Source organism: Apteryx mantelli, chromosome 30 (genome assembly GCF_036417845.1).
Source record: "Apteryx mantelli isolate bAptMan1 chromosome 30, bAptMan1.hap1, whole genome shotgun sequence".
Lineage (NCBI taxonomy): Eukaryota > Metazoa > Chordata > Aves > Apterygiformes > Apterygidae > Apteryx > Apteryx mantelli.
Window position 1 is genome coordinate 2006392 of NC_090007.1, and position 17155 is coordinate 2023546.

Sequence of the window (17155 nt, forward strand, 5' to 3'; positions counted from 1 at the left end):
GTGACTCTTTTGGAGGAGAGAACAGAGAGGATGATGTACTTGCAGATTGTCCACATTGCAGAAGTTCTCTTTTCTCTTCCCTGTGAAGAGATCCAGGATTGCTGGTGGCCCTGAATGTTTTAAATGCTTCCATGACTTGCAGCTTCAGAAGAGAGGTTACCCTTTTTGCTTTAGTCCTTTGCAATGACTCCAGAACTGGGAATTTTCTTCTCTTTCTGTCAATTATTCAGTTTTGGGGGTTTTTTTTCAGTGAGAGTAAAAACAAGGTGGTCTAACTTCTATATATTATGGTTTTGCTAAGTTAATTTGAGTGTTAAGTAATGGACATAATTGGGTGCTAGAATTTAATATAATATGGCCTGCAATACTGGGCAGATGAATGTGTTCAGAAAAATGTTGAACTCCATGCAGAGAAATCAGGACTCCTCCTTATTTTTTCCCCACAGTCTTCTTAGATTCAAGTTCCTTGCTGATTGGGGGTCACATTATTTTACAAGCCAGTTTCACATGGTGTCACAAATGGTTGTTTCCAGTTAGACCAGTATCTCTTCTCAAAAACTTGGATTCCTTTTTTGACCTCTGAAAACTTGTAAACACAAAAGTATCTAGCTAGCTACGACTGCTAAGCAGGTCCAGCAAATCAATCTACTTCCTGTGCTTTCTCTTACTTGAAAAAAAATTATTATTATTATTTTTATTTTTTTTTTTTTTTCAAGTTCAGAGCTTCTTATCCTCTCTTGTCTGGATTTGGCTATAAGGTATAGAGGGACTTAAGTAGAACTGAGTGCAACATGGCTTTCAAGCACTGTGTCAAGGGTGTTTGGGGTTTCGTTTGTTTGGTATCAGGACATAAAAAGAAAAAACATTGAGTAATATTTCACTTGGATAACAGAAAACACCATTACTCCTCTGGCGTGTTTTATTTGCCTTGTATTGAATGGTTTTGAATTTTTCTTTTTGTAGCCCCAAGATTTTGATAGTCTCATCAATCTATATGGATATATATTTCTCCACACTAAGCAAATCTGATGTAAATTGTTCCCAAGGTGACCTCACCTCCTGCTGCTATAACAGTTTAAAGACTGAGCTACTGTTTTCTGGGGCTTTCCTGTTTGTGGTGTCCCCGAGGATATTGTATGATCATCGTGCTGGCACATTTCACAATTAAACAGTGAGAATACATGATCAAGAATTTCACTGGTCGTTCTTTCCTCAGACTAACCTTTCTACAGGTTACAGTTATACTTGCAATTTCTTTGATGTAGTAGCTTAAGACTCTTGTATGGACAGGTTTTCTTTGGCTGCTCCAAATGGATTTCTCAATCCGCTCTTTGTCTTCTGATGGAAAGTGCTGGATTGAGACTGACTGATGGAAAGTGCTGGATTGAGACTCATTCCTTCACGGACAAGAAACAGCAAAGTGTACCTTTCCTTCATGCTGTCACTGCTATGCTGCATCCTGCCCCTAGAAACCCCTGGGTGGGGTGGGGGGTAATAAAAACATCAGCCTCTAAGGGCTAGTACGCTTGGCTGATCCATTTCTGAAATAAGATGTGATAGCTCAACTCTGGAGTTAGAAGATGATTCAATAATTCTACCCCTGAGCATGAGTGGTAAAACTGTCTTTTGGGAGTTTAAAGAGCCTTTTCTGAAACTCTAGTGAAGTCCAGATGTCCCACAGCTTTTGTGAGCAATTTTAGAAGGAAAAGACTGTGAGGGATAGGGCTATGAATCATCTGTCTATCGTATGTCTATGAAGAAGAAATTAAAAACTCTGATTCCAAAAGAATCCATTTAATTCTGGAATTTTCTGACCTATTTTGGTGCAAGCTGGTCTAAAAAAAAAAAATTAAACTACTCCTGATGACTTTCTCATATTGTTTACTTTTGTAACGTTCTCTGTGGACTAGCAGCCAGAAATGACGTCCACCCCTCATCCAGCATCAGAGAATAAGAACTTCAGAGGAAGGAATGCAACTTCATAAATAGCAAACCACAGACACTAATGGGGAGCAGAAGCAAACCTGCAGGTTAAAAATTCATTGCAAGAGAAGCCTGTACATCCAGACTGCTTGTAGATTCAAAGATGACTTCAACTCTAGCCTTAGTTTTTCTCCTTTGCCTCTCTTGTCCTTTTTCATCAAGTCAACAGAGAAGAGCAGGTAAGTAATTTTAATTATCTCTGTGCTTTCTGGACTGCTATGTAAATTCTGTTTTGCAGCAGGGAAGTGAAGAAGAAGATAATGTTTCAACTGCATCTGCTGAAGCCTGGAAACAATGCTTTCAGATTTGTAGTTTCATATGAAACCTTAAGCTGAACTGTGTAAATGTTCAGTCTGACTGCTTCCCCCCCCCCCCTTTTCTGAACAGTGATGATTTTTAATGTGAAAAAAATATTGTAAGGCAAATGGAAATTATGTCTCTCTGGCAGGTCATTACAGAACATAACTTTATGTTAATCTGCATTTTGCATGTGATTAACTTAGACACCCAGCAGATACCGAGTGTCCTATGGCAGGATCCTTGGCTATTCTGTCTACTTGTGCACACAGAGCTTAGGGAAACCCTGACTTCTGGGAACTTATCCCTTCTAGATTCACTGTAATAGTTCTCCTTTTCTGAACAGACTGTTAGGGGATTGTTCAAATTCAGGAGGACCTGTGAGATCCAGCAGACTCAGACTTGAAAGACCACATAGCTGGTGTGTGTGTGTAGAGAAGGATGCATAGTAACGCCTGCAAATGTATAGATTTCCTTTGGAAGTTGTTCCTGAGTAGTTAACCCATTTTTGTGAATTTGAATATTTAAAAAGATCCAAATCCTTTATTTTTAAAATACATCTTGTTCCTAGGGATGGAAAATTCTTCCTAGGTATAACAGAAGCTGCCTGAAGCCTTCATGCAGAGCTTATTCAAAATCTCTGCTTGAAGTTAGAAATCAAGTGGATGCTCCTCATTTTAAATAAAAAGAAAAGTCACTTCATTCATTACTTTTGTCTTAGAATGGCACATTTGTGTTACTTTCAGTTTAGTTCCCAAACCAAAATGTATTGGAGAGGTTACAAATATTCATCAAGTCATCTTGGTTCTGTGCAGGGAAGATCACCAAGCTTTTGGACTCATTTGTCATGTGAGAATGCCTAAATTGCTGTACCAAGTCAGTAGTATGGGCTGATGTCCTGCCTCTGGTCCTAGCAAATTCCACATGCTCAGAGGAAGTAGACCCCTAACCCCAACTAATGTTCCCCTAACAATTATGCAGTGCTGTTTGCAGAAGATACTGCTATGTCTCCCTTCATAAAGATTTACTTAAGCTGTAGTCAAGGTGTGACTTCTGTTAATGTTAGCTGAATCAACACTAGCTTTAAAATAGCTAGAATGAGTACTGATAGCAAAATAGACATGATGGTATGGATTTCAGTGTGAGATAATCGTTTACCTAGATTCTTGGATGATATTTGACCTATGCAGAGTTCTGCTGCCAATGCTGTGCTGTTATCAGTGAGTCTGAAATTAGTTCTGATGTAGATATGTGAGCTCCAGTCATATCTTTGCTGTTTAAATTATCCTAAGATATCAAGAGGATCAGCTGATCTAGAGAAACTTAGAGAAATTAGGTTGTATTTTCTCATTTCCTGTCAGATTGGAGAATATCAGATTTGAACTTTCTGTCCTCTGCCCTCCGCCTGTGGTATTTGTTTTCTTTTTAAACTGTTCAGGTTTTCTTAAAACTTGCATGTCTCTAGAAACTAGTGAGTTATATTCGTTTATTCATCTTCAGCAAAGCTGAAGATTAATGACTAGACTTTTAGCATGTCTCAAAGGACTAGGCAACTCTAGAATCTAGAGGATGGGAGTGAAGAGTCTTGTTAATCTGCCCTAGATGACCTCTTAAAATGACTTGTATCCTTTGTTCAACATGGTTTAAACAGGCTTTTGTAATGTTGCATTGATAAGCAGATACATCCCAAAGCCACTGCAAGGCAATCTGAAGTTGCCGCTACCCAAAAAGAACCCATCTTCATACAGCAAGAAAAAAGCCTGCTATATCTTATTTGAAACCAGGGTAGGCAATGGCTGGTGTGCCATTCCTGTTCTACATTCAGCATGCTTGGGGTAGGCTCAGCAAAGAGCTTCACTTTGGTAGCTTCCACAGCACTGAATTATTAATTTGCTTCTTTTGGCAGAAAAGCCTTCCTATGTGTGAACTGCTCAGAGCATGCCAAATTAGCAGCTACCACAACTGCCAGAATGTCAGGCCAATTTGTTTGCTGAGGGGTAACTGTTACCTACCTGAATGACAGGCATGGCTGATTATCATGGTCTGTCCTGCCCAGAGCAAATTCTAGCCTATGTGCAAGACTTTGTTGCTTCCAGCAAATTTCTAGTTAGCAACTGGGAGGGACTGGTAGGTGTGGAGGATTCCTTATTTCTAATATTAAACTGAGGTTGTTAATATCAGTTGATTTGTGCTGCTAATGGCTCTTCTGTGTGGTTTGTTGTTTTTCTTTTTTCTTTTCTTTTCTTTTTTTTTTCTTCCTCCAACCAATGTGGGTGTTTTTAGGAGGTGAAGTTGGCCCTGAAATGCTGGAAGAGATGAGAGAAACTAACCGTGTGCTGATGGAAGTTCGAGACTTGTTGAAACAGCAGGTGAGTAAGGGACCTAATTCCTTGCTGCACAGGAGAGATCACCGAGCCCTCTGCCTCATGTGCTGAGCTGTGGAATAGAAAGGCCTCTTGCTTTAGGTGAAATGATTCTATTGCTTTGAAAATCAGGATCACAAGATAGTCTCACAATCAGATCTGTAATTCTGGAATAAAGTAGATTCATTGGAATGCAAATTTTGTTGCTTGGAAGCATGTCTGCTGAAAAACAGCATAAGTAGAGAACAAACTCTTTTAACAACAACAAAAAAAGTATGTACAGCGGATATATGTTTAACTGGAAAAACAAGTCACTTTTTCCTTGGTTTTGTGGGCTCATGAAATCAGTAGAGAGAGGCCAAACCTGGAAGATGGAGGAGACCTTTCAGCCATCTATTAGGGTCCTGGAAAGGGAAGTCATATGGAGTCTAAACAAGCTCTGTATTCACTCTTTTCTCTTTTTGCTTTAATCCTAAGCCTGTCTGGCTCCAGTAGTTTATAAGGGAATTTGGAACTTCTTGGGTGCTTAGATCTTTTCCCATTTTAATGAGGAGATGGCGGTTTCTCTGGTTAACTCTTTTTTTTAGGTATAGAAAAAGGTTCCATTCTCCCTTTATCCACTCTGGGAGCTGAGGGCAGCAGCCTCTGCCTGCTGGATAATTGGAATGGCAGACAGGTCTCTGTGCCAGTGCAAACTGGGCGGCCTCTAATCTGCAAAAACATCTGTTGCATTGAGTTACACTCACATTTCAGGCTGCTGCATAAATACCCAGTGTTTACTAGGAATCAGGTCAGACATGGTTCCTGGCAGCCTGGAGCAATGATTTCCAGTGTTCCCTTCCAGCTTAACATTGCTTCTCCATACAGGTTTTATATTTGTTCTTTCTCTTGCTCTTTCCACCTTTTTTTTTTTTTTTTTTTTTTAATCCGTGGCCTTTTTCTCAACAGTGCTTTCAAGAAAAGCCTCACTCAGAGGAGAAACTTGCATATGTCACTGGAGAGCCAAGGTGGCAGTTCATAATTTGTTAATATATGCAAAGATGTTCTAAAACTTAATTTTCCTTGTATCAGCATTTTGGGATGTTGGCTATAAGGATGGCAAAAGGAGTAATAATAAAAGTCCAGGTCTATTCTCCTGACCCACAGGCTGAATGATTCTTGGCACAGAGGAACTACTGATACCCATCAGCAACACTCCAAATGCTCCCCTTTGCTCTCTAACCCCCCCATCACCACCACCGTGGGAGATATTCGGAGGATTTTGGTTAGATCTCTCTCTCCATTAACTAGTAAAAGTGCATGACCCCAGGCCATGTTGGAGGGAAGAAAGAATCTAACATAGAATGAAAGCTTGCTGTTATACCTGGGACCTGGTAGAGAGACATGAGCAGATGTTTTTTATCTGAGCACAAAGTGAAATGATTTAATGGTGGAAACATGAAGTCCACAGGGTGTGGAAGAGTGGTCGTGTAATTGCTCTTGAGCATCAGTTGTAAATAGCCAGTAAGGCTTTTGCAGGAAAGACGCCTGCTAGGATTGCTATCTGAGATGTCAGAGAAACAGAAATGTTAGCTTGTGGTTGACATGCTTCTTTGAGCCTGTCCCATATTCCTTTCTTCACCAAAGGAACCGCATCTCTTCACTGCTGATGCTACAGATTATCTGTTTACTGAAGCGAGCTTGAAGGAATAGTAGCCTTGAGATCAGAGGCAGTCTGGAAAGAGGAGCCTTTGTGAACAGTCTCTAGATGCCTTCGTGACAAAGGGATTAGGGCCAAAAAATGGCATAAGCCAGGTCAGAGATGATTGATATATCTGCAGAAATAGCACACGGGAATCTCCTCCTGACTTTACCTATGCAGTACCTGGGCTACAGATGAAGTAGACCTCTCTAGGACTGCTAGTTCAGCATCTTCTAGAGTATAAGACCCAAATAAAGTAGATTCCTCATTCTTTATGGCACTTGTTTTCTGTTTTTAAATCCAGTGTTTCCTGCATCTGTCATAGAATAATGTTACCTAGTTAGCCTGTAGGAACACTGCAGCAGCAGTGACTTACATCAGGAGAACAAGCCACTCCAGCTTCCACAAAGTCTGCTACACAGACTTTGGGGTAAGAGTTAATTTGCTTGTAAGTAGCTGTGCAGTTCCAGAGAGACAACCTTTTTTTTTCTGGCAGTTGGGCTATTGGTTTGTGTGGGAGTAAAACTCAGCCTTTAGCTAAGCAGTGGTTCTTGTTTCCTTCTAGATTAAGGAGATAACATTCCTGAAGAACACAGTCATGGAGTGTGATGCCTGTGGTGAGTTACTGAACTGAAATGCCCAGTGTCCAGTTGCCTCCTCCAACTGCTTCATACATTTGTGTCCAAACAAGTAGTAAGTGCCACCTGTGACTGTCTGCCCAAAGGCATTGGCTTGTTGCACCGTTGTCCTGAGTGTCATAGGGTAGTATTCAAGGTTAACGATGCTTCCCCAACCCAAGACACATGGACCAGTGCTTCCTGCTGTTCTCGTGGCTCAATGGCAGATGAAGTTATTATCCCTTTGCTGAGTGTGGGGCGCAGGAATAGCCTAGAAAGCTTACATTTCCTTCAAGCAAATCCCTGGCATTTGTTTACTTCCACTGTTTCCAAAATCAGGTTTGTTAGTGGTTCTATGACATGTCACACTGCACTTCTCAGGGCAGTTGCTGCATTCTAGGCGCCAAAACCTGCCCAGCCACGTATCTCCTAATAACCCAGCCTATGGCCCATGTTAGAATTACCCAGGAATGCATGCTGAGTGTCCTGTGGTATATAGTTGGCTATTCTTGAGCTGCGAATGGAAGAGAACATCGCTCCCAAGAGTCATTGCTCTGTTATTCCTTGCATCCTAATGCTGTCACCATCCAAGCAAAGAGCTTGTTTACAGAGGATTCAGGAAGCAGGGTCATAAAATTTTCCTGTATAAATCTTGCTCCCCATTAAATGATTTTTCTGGACTGAAACTTACTTCCATTATACTGTATCTGGCTTTCAGAAAGCATGGTTCTTGGAGATGCTCTTGTTATTTGCTGGTACACTCAAAGGGCAGAGCAATAACTGTTTCCACATTTGGAGACTTTTGCTGGAAAAAGGATTAGCCAAAGCCTCTGGGATCTACAGCACAGAAATGCATTCACCCACAGCAATTGTTTAAATAAGTTGCGCATAAAACTGTCTCGAACTTTCTGTCACTTGATCTCTGCCTTCCCTGCTTGCTGTTCTGCTCTATGTAATTCTTCTGCACTCCTCACCACAGAGAGCTTCTTTTAGTCATGCATTGAACAAGGTGACTTGCGTCAATCGTATTGTTCTCTCATTATTTCCTGAAGGAGAAGCATGAAGAGAGTAGGCCTTCTTCTTGATGAAGATTTTGCTGGTGGTGGTGGTAGGGTGTTGGTTTATTTTTGTTTCAGATTTTTTAAGGTTTAGGCTTGTAAGCTGGAGAAAGCAAGATCAGAAAGTGTACTTGCCACTTGGAGTAGTGGGTATGGAAGACTTGTGACAATTCTAGTTTCTGGAGAAGTTTATTCACAGTCTTGAACTGGCCTTCAGTGGAGTTCTTTGTCTCACACAGATTCATTTTTCAAGTTCTCTTGTGCTGTGAGAGTTTAGTTCCCGATCATATTTTTGATTCTGGTGCCCGTAGGTTCTTTTTAGATGTTCTGAAATCAGGTCATGAGGATAAGGACGAAAACCTTGCATTTGGCCTAAAATTCTAAGAGAAGTTGGTGTGCAGTGGAGGGATGGACTTCATGTGTTTACAGAGCTTCCAGGTAGGAATGCTGCAGCATTTTGTGTGGGGTGAAATCTCCTATGTATCACAATACTTAATGCTTGGGTATATCATATTGCTGTATTCTAGCCTAGAAGTGACAAATGTGTTTTATTAACACATTGATTTCTCATCTGCCAGGATGAAGTGAAGTTTCCTAGTCCACTGGAGATAACAGGTAGCACGTTATACATAATGCTGTTCCATGAAAACCTTATGAGTCAGAAGCTGAGTGCACTCCTGCTACAGACCAAGCTGACCTATTTAAGATGTCTGTCTTCTACAGTGGAGACTTTGACTGACAGTCCTCCACAGTGTTTTCCAGCTTTAAGTTTGTGCTGTCTGGTTTCTGCTAGCCAGGTGTCTGAGCCCATGCTGCCAGTGGGGTGTAGATGTGAAGGAACCAGGGAGAGAACTGATCTCTGTGGAACTCCAAAAACAGGGGCATTACACCAACAAAGAGGGTGGCATCACCAGGGTTTTGTCCTGGGAGTTAAAACTTCTGGATTGGTTGGGTCTTTTGTTTGTCGTCTCCGACTCAGAAATCTGTCAAGCTGCTGCTTTTGGTTTCATTTTTCTCCATTTACAAAACAGAGCCACAACTGCTCAACCCTCAGAAGGGCTGCAAGGAAGCATCCTGTGTGTGAAACATGCAGAGATCTTCTAGCTGAGGTGATGGGACCACCTGATGATAGACTCTGGCAGTGACAGTTTTTAATGTTTCTATTGTCCTCTAGGCATGCACACCGAGGCAACGGGTCCTGTCATCACCGTAACACAGTTCAACAGATGCATCCCAAACCCCTGCTTCCCTGGAGTTGCCTGCACTGAGACCAGCACTGGCTTCCGCTGTGGACCCTGTCCCCCAGGTTATTCAGGCAATGGGTCCCAGTGCACAGATATCGATGAGGTAACAACCAAGTAGGCCAGGTCAGAAGTTACAAAATTGGCTCACTTTTCTTGGAGTGCTGTGGGTTTGTCTTGTGGTTGATGCAAGCACTGCAATTCCCTTAGCAGTTCAAAAGAAACATCATTTCACTGGAAGGAAGTCTGTATCCCACCTTGCCTCCAGCTCTGTTCCATGGTGTCTTTAAATCTAGTCTAGCTAGATATTTCTTTCTAAAAGATACAGGGCTTCAAACAAAATATACCCTTTGGTCTATACTGCACAAGAAGGTGAGTTTGGAAGACCAAAACAGTCCCTTCTGCTCCTACAACCTATTGAGCTAATGGCTGATGAGTTGTTAGAGATGAGATTTATGATGTGTGGAACAGAATCAAACATTACACAAATACAGATGCATGAATACAGTATTTATTACCACACTGTTTAGATTGCTTCACTTGTACCTTTAAATCCACCTTGCTAGGCAGATATTGGGGAGGGGGTGTGGGGGGGGGTTGTTTGTTTTGTGTTCTCTCTCTCTCTCTCTCTCTCTCTCTTTCTCTTTTTAGAAAGCAAAATGTGGTTTTCTATCAAGTTTGCTCTCTGCATGGGTAAAGCTTTACTCAGCTGTTAGTTTTGCATGTCTGTGAGATTCCTTAGTTGTTTGGTTCTCTCTATAGTGTTTCAGTTTAAAAACCCAGTGAAGCTAAAGGATCCATGAGAGATTGTGGGGCTGATGGTAGACTGTTAGGCCCCAAAACGTGGAAATTGCTGCATTAATGTAATGCTTCTCCCAGTACAGAGTACGAGAATTCAATGAAAATAATGTTTGCACAACCTCTTTCTTTTTTACAGTGCAGTGCAAACCCCTGCTTCCCAAAGGTCCACTGCACTAACACTGCCCCTGGCTTCCGCTGTGATCCCTGCCCTCCTGGCTTCACTGGGCAAATGGTTGAAGGGGTTGGACTAGCTTATGCAAGGGCCAACAAACAGGTAAGGCCCAGAAACTCTTCTGTTTCCTTCAGAAGCCATTAGCTCTTTTTCCTCTAGAATTGTAATCCAAGGGTCTTGGAGCCCTCAAAGATATGGGAGGGAGATATGTGACTGCATCATGCTAATGGGAAGGCTGCAATGCAATGAAAGGAAAGACTTGCCAGGGATGTCCTAGCCCATCGGCAGCAAAGCAATTTCCACGCCAAGACCTTCTCTCTGCTGAGTTTATGCTGGTCAGAGTGTCAAGTCTTGGCACCTTCATCTATGGCTACGAAGACAACCTGGGGATCCCTTATATTAGGACATAGAAGAGTTGATGCAGCTGTTGGATATATACACACACACACTCACTCTCTTAACATATAGATAGATATATTAAAAATATAGTCTCAGTGTCGTCTATGAGAATATATTGAAAAAAGGAAGAACAGCATGTGGCTTCTATTATTTAGAGAGGAGTCATAGAACTGGTCATAGGAGACAGTCATTGACTCCCTTTTATCCTTTAACAGTAAGGAGATACTCTGACAGCTCAGCTCGGAGCTAAGCTATTTTGCCAGGCTAAAATCACTGGTGACTCTGTAGAAGATGAAAAACTTGCCTGGAGTGAGGAGTATTGCTGAGATCCTTGACTTAAGGAAACCTTTGAGCTGTGGGTCCCAGTAAGATGTGTTGGGGGCTTTATACCTGCAGCTAATAATGCCCTAATTCTATAACCTGACAGGATTTCTACTTAAGAATGAAGTTAATGTCTATTTTGTTCTTCCTGGACAGATTTGCACTGACATCAATGAATGTGAGACAGGTGCTGCCAGAAATTGTGTCCCAAACTCCATCTGCATCAACACACGGGTAAATATTACTGGAAAGCCTTGTGTTGGTCTCTTTCCTCCAGGCTCTGGGGAATGCTTCCCTCTGTTAGCTGTGGCAGTCCAGCTGTTGAGGACAGGTTACAGCTAAAGGTTTGCTTGGACTCATGTTATAGTTAATTCCTTATTGCTTTTTCTTGCAGGGATCCTACAAGTGTGGAGCTTGTAAACCTGGCTTTGTTGGAGATCAAATCACAGGGTGCAAGAGCCAGACAGCAAGACGCTGCCCTAATGGTGAAGTTAGTCCATGCCATGAGAAAGCAAAGTGTGTTGTGGAGCGTGATGGGTCCATCTCCTGCGTGGTAAGGTCCAAACATCCCTGCACTTGGGGTCTGCTCACTTCTCTTTCCCCGCCTTGTGCTTGCTCTCCTGGGTCTGCCACTGCCCTCTCCTGGAAACCATGCCTCCCCAGCATAGCCCTGCTCCCCACTGACGCCTGAGCTACAGCAATACCTCTTTCAATGCTGTCTCTAGAGAAGTGGGCTGCTCCTGGAGCAGCAGGTTACCTCTGCACTGCCCCTCAGAGGTGCTGGCTTTTTATCTATCTGGAGCATGACAAGCTTGGCAGTCCCAGAGCACTGCACAGCAGCTGAGAAGGGGGAAGTACCGTTCAGCATCCTGCTGGAGCCAAAAAGTTTTGCTGCTGCATCTGTCTTTATAAGCTTAGGAGCAAGCAGAGAGCTTGTATCTGAGCTACTTAAAATACTATTTACAGCATAATTGTCTGTTACGGACAATATTTTTCCAGCACAGTGTTGTGTACCTGGATTTGCAATGGTCTGCGCTGTTATCATGTAGGACTTTCAGTTTTGGAGGCAAATGCCTGTCAGAGGACTTACCAGCAGCCTCACTTTGTTTATCTGCTATCTCGCAGTGCCTCGTGGGGTGGGCAGGGAACGGCTACATCTGTGGGAAGGATACAGACATTGATGGAGTCCCTGATGAAAAGCTACGCTGCTCTGACAAAAAATGCCGCAAGGTAAGATGTGTTTGTCTTTGAGACTTGGTTCTGATTTGAGGGCATGCCTTTACCCTTCCTTTGGTGCTGGTTAGAACCTACCCCATCCTCAGAACTCGGAAAGGCTTTAGAATATGCACAACTTGCCAGCAGGCCCTGGCACTTGACTGTTGCTTTTCTTTCAGGATAACTGCATGACTGTCCCCAACTCTGGCCAGGAAGATGCAGACAGGGATGGAATTGGAGATGCTTGTGATGATGATGCTGATGGAGACGGGATATTAAATGCTGAGGTTTGGATTCTAAGACTTACCCTGACATACCCAAGTGTACCCAGAGGTCCTGCAAAGCACCTGCCCGCATCTTTAATGTGAATTTAGAGAACCTGCAGGTCACAGTATACAATGTTTCCTCTTTATCCGAATAGTTTGAAGATGCCAATTTCTGCAGACTGCTCTAAGTGAGCTCTGGTGGGTCTGGGGATCTTGTGCTGGACCTGAACAAGAGGCTACTTACAAGGCCTAGTTATAAATATGCCATTAGACACGCTGTTCTGTGTTGTGCTGTTAGAGGTCCTCACTGCCCTCAGGCAGGAGAGAACTTAATGGGACTGAAGGGAATCTGGAAGCCATGTTCCTCTGAGGGATGGGAACCTTCTCACTTCATCAAGCTCTGGTTGGAGATATTTATAGGTATTACTGGTATTCACTGAAGAGGCAGTGACTAGGCTAAATAGAGGAAACCAAGACTGCCTGCAGATGCACTGCTGGGCTGCTCAGAGCAGCTGATGACATACCTCATAATCTTCATCTCTTTCATGCCTCCATAGCATGCCCAGTGCCAAACACTTCTATTCAGACAGTGCCTCTCTTCTGCAGGACAACTGCGTGTACACACGCAACACAGACCAGCGTAATGTAGACAAAGATAACTTTGGTGATGCCTGTGACAACTGTCGCCTTGTGAAGAACAATGATCAACGGGACATCGATGGTGACGGAAAAGGAGATGAGTGTGACGATGACATGGATGGTGACGGTAAGAGCAGCTGGAGAACCTCCCCCAAGAGGTGCACCTGTACTGATACAAGAACCAGAAAGCTATTTGGTGCCCAGCTATAGATCCTAACAGCGGGCAACCAGCTTAAGCTCTGCCAGAACAGAATTAGTTTCTGATAGGATGAAGCACAGCTCAGTTCTTAGACACCAAGATCAGCAGTCAAACCAGCATCCTTCACAGTGCAGCTCTCGCAGGGTTTAAAGGTCTATCATCACGCACTATTTTCAGGCTTGCACTAACAATTTTTGTTAGCATGCTTACTGTGCACATTCAGAAATCAGTGCTATGGTATCCTTCAGAAAGAAATATGTACCAGACAAACAGATTTCAACCCAGACAAGGGCACTACTTTATGCTGCAATTTAAACTTGTGAAAAAGTACAGGGAAATCCAAGTTGTTAGAAGCTACTGGCTCAAGGCAGTATGCGTCAGGGCTGCATTCTGCAGGGGGGAAAAAAAACTGGCTGGCTTTAGAAACAGTCTATGTACTAGTGACGCTTTATTTACACAAAGCCTGCTTTCCAAAGCCAGAAATCACAACTGCTGCTGGCCTGACACATACATATTTATTTACAGATTATTTCCAGTGCATCTAGTGCTGTTTGGGTCTTGCTGCTTCCTGCCAAGTAGCTCCCTGCCGGCATGATTTGCTGGTGTAGTAGGTAAATGCAGAAAAGTGAGAAGTGAAGTCATACAGGTTGCTGATTAGATTGTTCCTGTCTGTCTCAGACCTTGAAAAGACACTGTCTAAATCTTCCATGTAAAACAGCCAAAGTTAACCTTGACTTATTTTATAATTATATAGATGTCTGCTTTAGAGGAAAAAGAATCTGTTATGGTTTGGGGAACCGCAGACAGCTTCATCTTCATCCTTTTGGCTTCTCACTCCTGCATGGATATGGTGCCAGTTTGGAGCAACATTCCTCAGTTCCTTAGCTTTCTCTAAGGAATGCAGTTAGGGTCATTTCCTCCCAGGTTCATTTTCAGTAGTGTGCTTAGCCACCCATAATGGTGCAGTTAGTTTGAAGTATGTTTTAAGTTAAGTTGCTGCTGATCTCTTCCTCTCCCAGTGGTTGCTAGCATGTAACTTAAATGAATACAAGTATGTAAAATATACATTAAAATTGAAATGTTTTATTGCATGAGTTCAATGGAGAACGCATCTATTAAACAATGAACAAACAGTAAGGCTATCCTAATTTTTTTGCAGTCTTTTACATCCAGAGGTGATCTTGCTGCATACGTCCTAATAGCACTGCTTACTTGATGGGTCATTTTTGTGTGTTTTACAGGAATCAAAAACCCAACAGACAACTGTAAAAGAGTCCCTAATCCTGACCAAAAAGATGGTGATGGAGATGGAGTAGGAGATGTGTGTGACAGCTGCCCAACAATCAGTAACCCAGACCAGGTAAGTAAGCACTTCCAATTTTGCAGTTTTACCACTTCATTTCTCTCGCTGAAGACAGCGCTCACATCTACCCAAGGTCTGCGTACTTTATAACTTCCCAAAATTGCCACTTGCAAATTTTAGCTACCATCCTGTAATACTGAAGTACAGCACCTAGAAATCAAAAGTCTTAGTGTGCAAAGGAATATGACAAAGAGGAAGCTTTGCATTTTGGACGCATCTCTTCCTACCCTGCACATCGGTGTTTATTGCTGCTTCAGTTCATCAGGGCAACTTGCAAATACTGCATAAGGAACTCTCCCACTATTGAGCTCCATTTTTGATCAAAATAACTATATAATAAATAAAATATAAAATAACTGAGGCTAACGACTTGTCTTGGTTCTCCTTTATTCCTAAGTCTCCAGTTTATCTATGGCAAGTTTAAATGATTATTACTTTATTTTGCTAGAAAGATACTGATCATGATCTAGTGGGAGATGTCTGTGACACCAACCAGGACAGGTGAGAGCTTCCTGCAAAAATTATACTTAGGTTGCACGAAATCTTGGGGATGGGGTGGGGGGGGAGGCATGCTTTGGTAACTCCACAGTAAGTAGGCTTGCCCTGAGCCTGTTTCTTTATCAGACAGGGGAGGGAAAATTTTTTTCAGACCTCAAAGAAACTTGCCAGGGGTGGCATGGGCCAAAGACTAGAGAAGGTAAGCTTGCTAACAGCAGGCTTGCTTTTCACTGTCTGCCTCAAACTTGTTCATAGACTACAGCTGGAATATTTCTGGTCTATTTTATGTGTAACTCTAATAGCTTAAGACTTAATAAGGCTAAAATCACCAACTTTCCCTCTTCTTGCAGAGGATTCAGCTTCCTAGAAAGGGGTTACATGCTTACTTTAAAAGCACATGGCAGCTTCTAATCTTAACTTGGATAATGCATTTTTTTTTTTCCACCAGTGATGGGGATGGCCACCAAGATACCCGGGATAACTGCCCATCAGTGCCCAACAGCTCCCAGCTGGACTCAGACAATGACGGGCTGGGAGATGAATGTGATGATGATGATGATAATGATGGGATTCCAGATGATAAACCTCCAGGCCCTGACAACTGTCGGCTTGTCCCTAACCCTGGCCAAGAAGACTCAGACGGTAAGGGGAATGGGTGCATGTCAGCTCTGCGTGAGATTCTTCCACTCCTGGAGGCCAATGAATATTAGCTTGACCTCCAAAGATAGGCAAGAAGTTAAATCTCTGCAGTGCTGACTTGAGATAGTCCTAGGACACTTTCAGGTTTCCAGTAACCCTGGCGTCAGGTTAGTTGAGGAAGAGTTCTCTTCCAGAAGTATCTATGGTTTAAGGTGTTTCTTCTAGTCACAACATCTCTGCAAGCAGGAGGGAAGGGTCAGGGTTTCTTCACAGCTGACTCACAGGAAAAGAAAGCATGCAGCAGCATTGCCCACATGCTCTGAACACCTCCTAACCTTGCATAGTCAGTCACCTGAAACTGTGATAGCCAAAAGCTAGCTGAATAAAACTCAGATGCAAAGGATGGGGGAAAATAATGAAAGCTTGTCACTACTTTCCTTCTAACATGCTCTCTCAGGTGATGGTGTGGGAAACCTTTGTGAAGAGGATTTTGACAGGGACATGGTGATTGACAGAATTGATGTGTGCCCAGAGAATGCGGAAGTGACACTAACAGACTTCAGGGCTTTCCAGACAGTTGTATTGGACCCTGAGGGTGATGCACAGATTGACCCCAACTGGATTGTCCTCAACCAGGTAGGAGACTGCTTCAGAACTGGCTAGCGAGTCAGGTGGTGACAAGACTGTACCAAACTGGATGTAGTTTTCATTAAAAGTCATTGTAGGCTTAGTGCTACTGTATAACAATGTCCTAATCCTATAGTCTTAGCTCTGTGTATCTCTCCCCTGACTGTTTAACAGGAGTGTAAAGTCAGTATATTTGCAATATTACTAATAAATCAACACTCATCTTTCACAGGGCATGGAAATTGTTCAGACCATGAATAGTGATCCTGGCCTGGCTGTAGGTGAGGCCCTTATTTTTGTTCTGTTGGAATATTATGGCTCATTAATGGGCCATCTTTCTTCTCAGTGCAACTTTGAAAAGTATTTAAGACACTACTTAATGATTTCATCCACTTGCCCCCTTTTGTGGGGGGAAATATTTTCTGTATAGTAAGCAGAGTCCTCGGACTTGCTTAGCACAGTCCACCTCCCCTCTCAGATTCTGGAAGCAGATCTACATTTTACCTCAGAATACAAAATATTTGTTTCCCTACCACCTAAAGGTTATACAGCCTTCAATGGAGTGGACTTCGAGGGCACATTCCATGTGAACACGGCCACAGATGATGATTATGTTGGCTTCATATTTGGCTACCAGGACAGTTCCAGCTTTTATGTAGTCATGTGGAAGCAGATGGAACAGACCTACTGGCAGGCAAACCCCTTCCGAGCAGTAGCAGAACCTGGAATTCAACTGAAGGTAAAGAAACTAGTGGAAAAGAAGTCAGTAATGGATT

General features: G+C 42.7%; 1 protein-coding gene across 4 annotated transcripts in view; it reads left to right on the forward strand.

Annotated features, from left to right (window-relative positions):
* COMP (cartilage oligomeric matrix protein) overlaps positions 1–17155 on the forward strand; it is a 36739-nt gene that overhangs the window by 18236 nt on the left and 1348 nt on the right. For all 4 annotated transcript variants that reach the window (XM_067313056.1, XM_067313054.1, XM_067313055.1 and 1 more), the window contains 16 exons: positions 1911–2162; positions 4564–4649; positions 6890–6941; positions 9174–9346; positions 10178–10315; positions 11090–11167; positions 11328–11486; positions 12059–12163; positions 12328–12435; positions 13021–13180; positions 14494–14612; positions 15064–15116; positions 15562–15755; positions 16210–16388; positions 16612–16660; positions 16922–17118. In XM_067313056.1, the coding sequence (XP_067169157.1) occupies positions 2087–2162; positions 4564–4649; positions 6890–6941; positions 9174–9346; positions 10178–10315; positions 11090–11167; positions 11328–11486; positions 12059–12163; positions 12328–12435; positions 13021–13180; positions 14494–14612; positions 15064–15116; positions 15562–15755; positions 16210–16388; positions 16612–16660; positions 16922–17118 (1926 nt within the window). In that variant the 5' untranslated portion in view covers positions 1911–2086. The remainder of the gene's footprint in view (positions 1–1910; positions 2163–4563; positions 4650–6889; positions 6942–9173; positions 9347–10177; positions 10316–11089; positions 11168–11327; positions 11487–12058; positions 12164–12327; positions 12436–13020; positions 13181–14493; positions 14613–15063; positions 15117–15561; positions 15756–16209; positions 16389–16611; positions 16661–16921; positions 17119–17155) is intronic.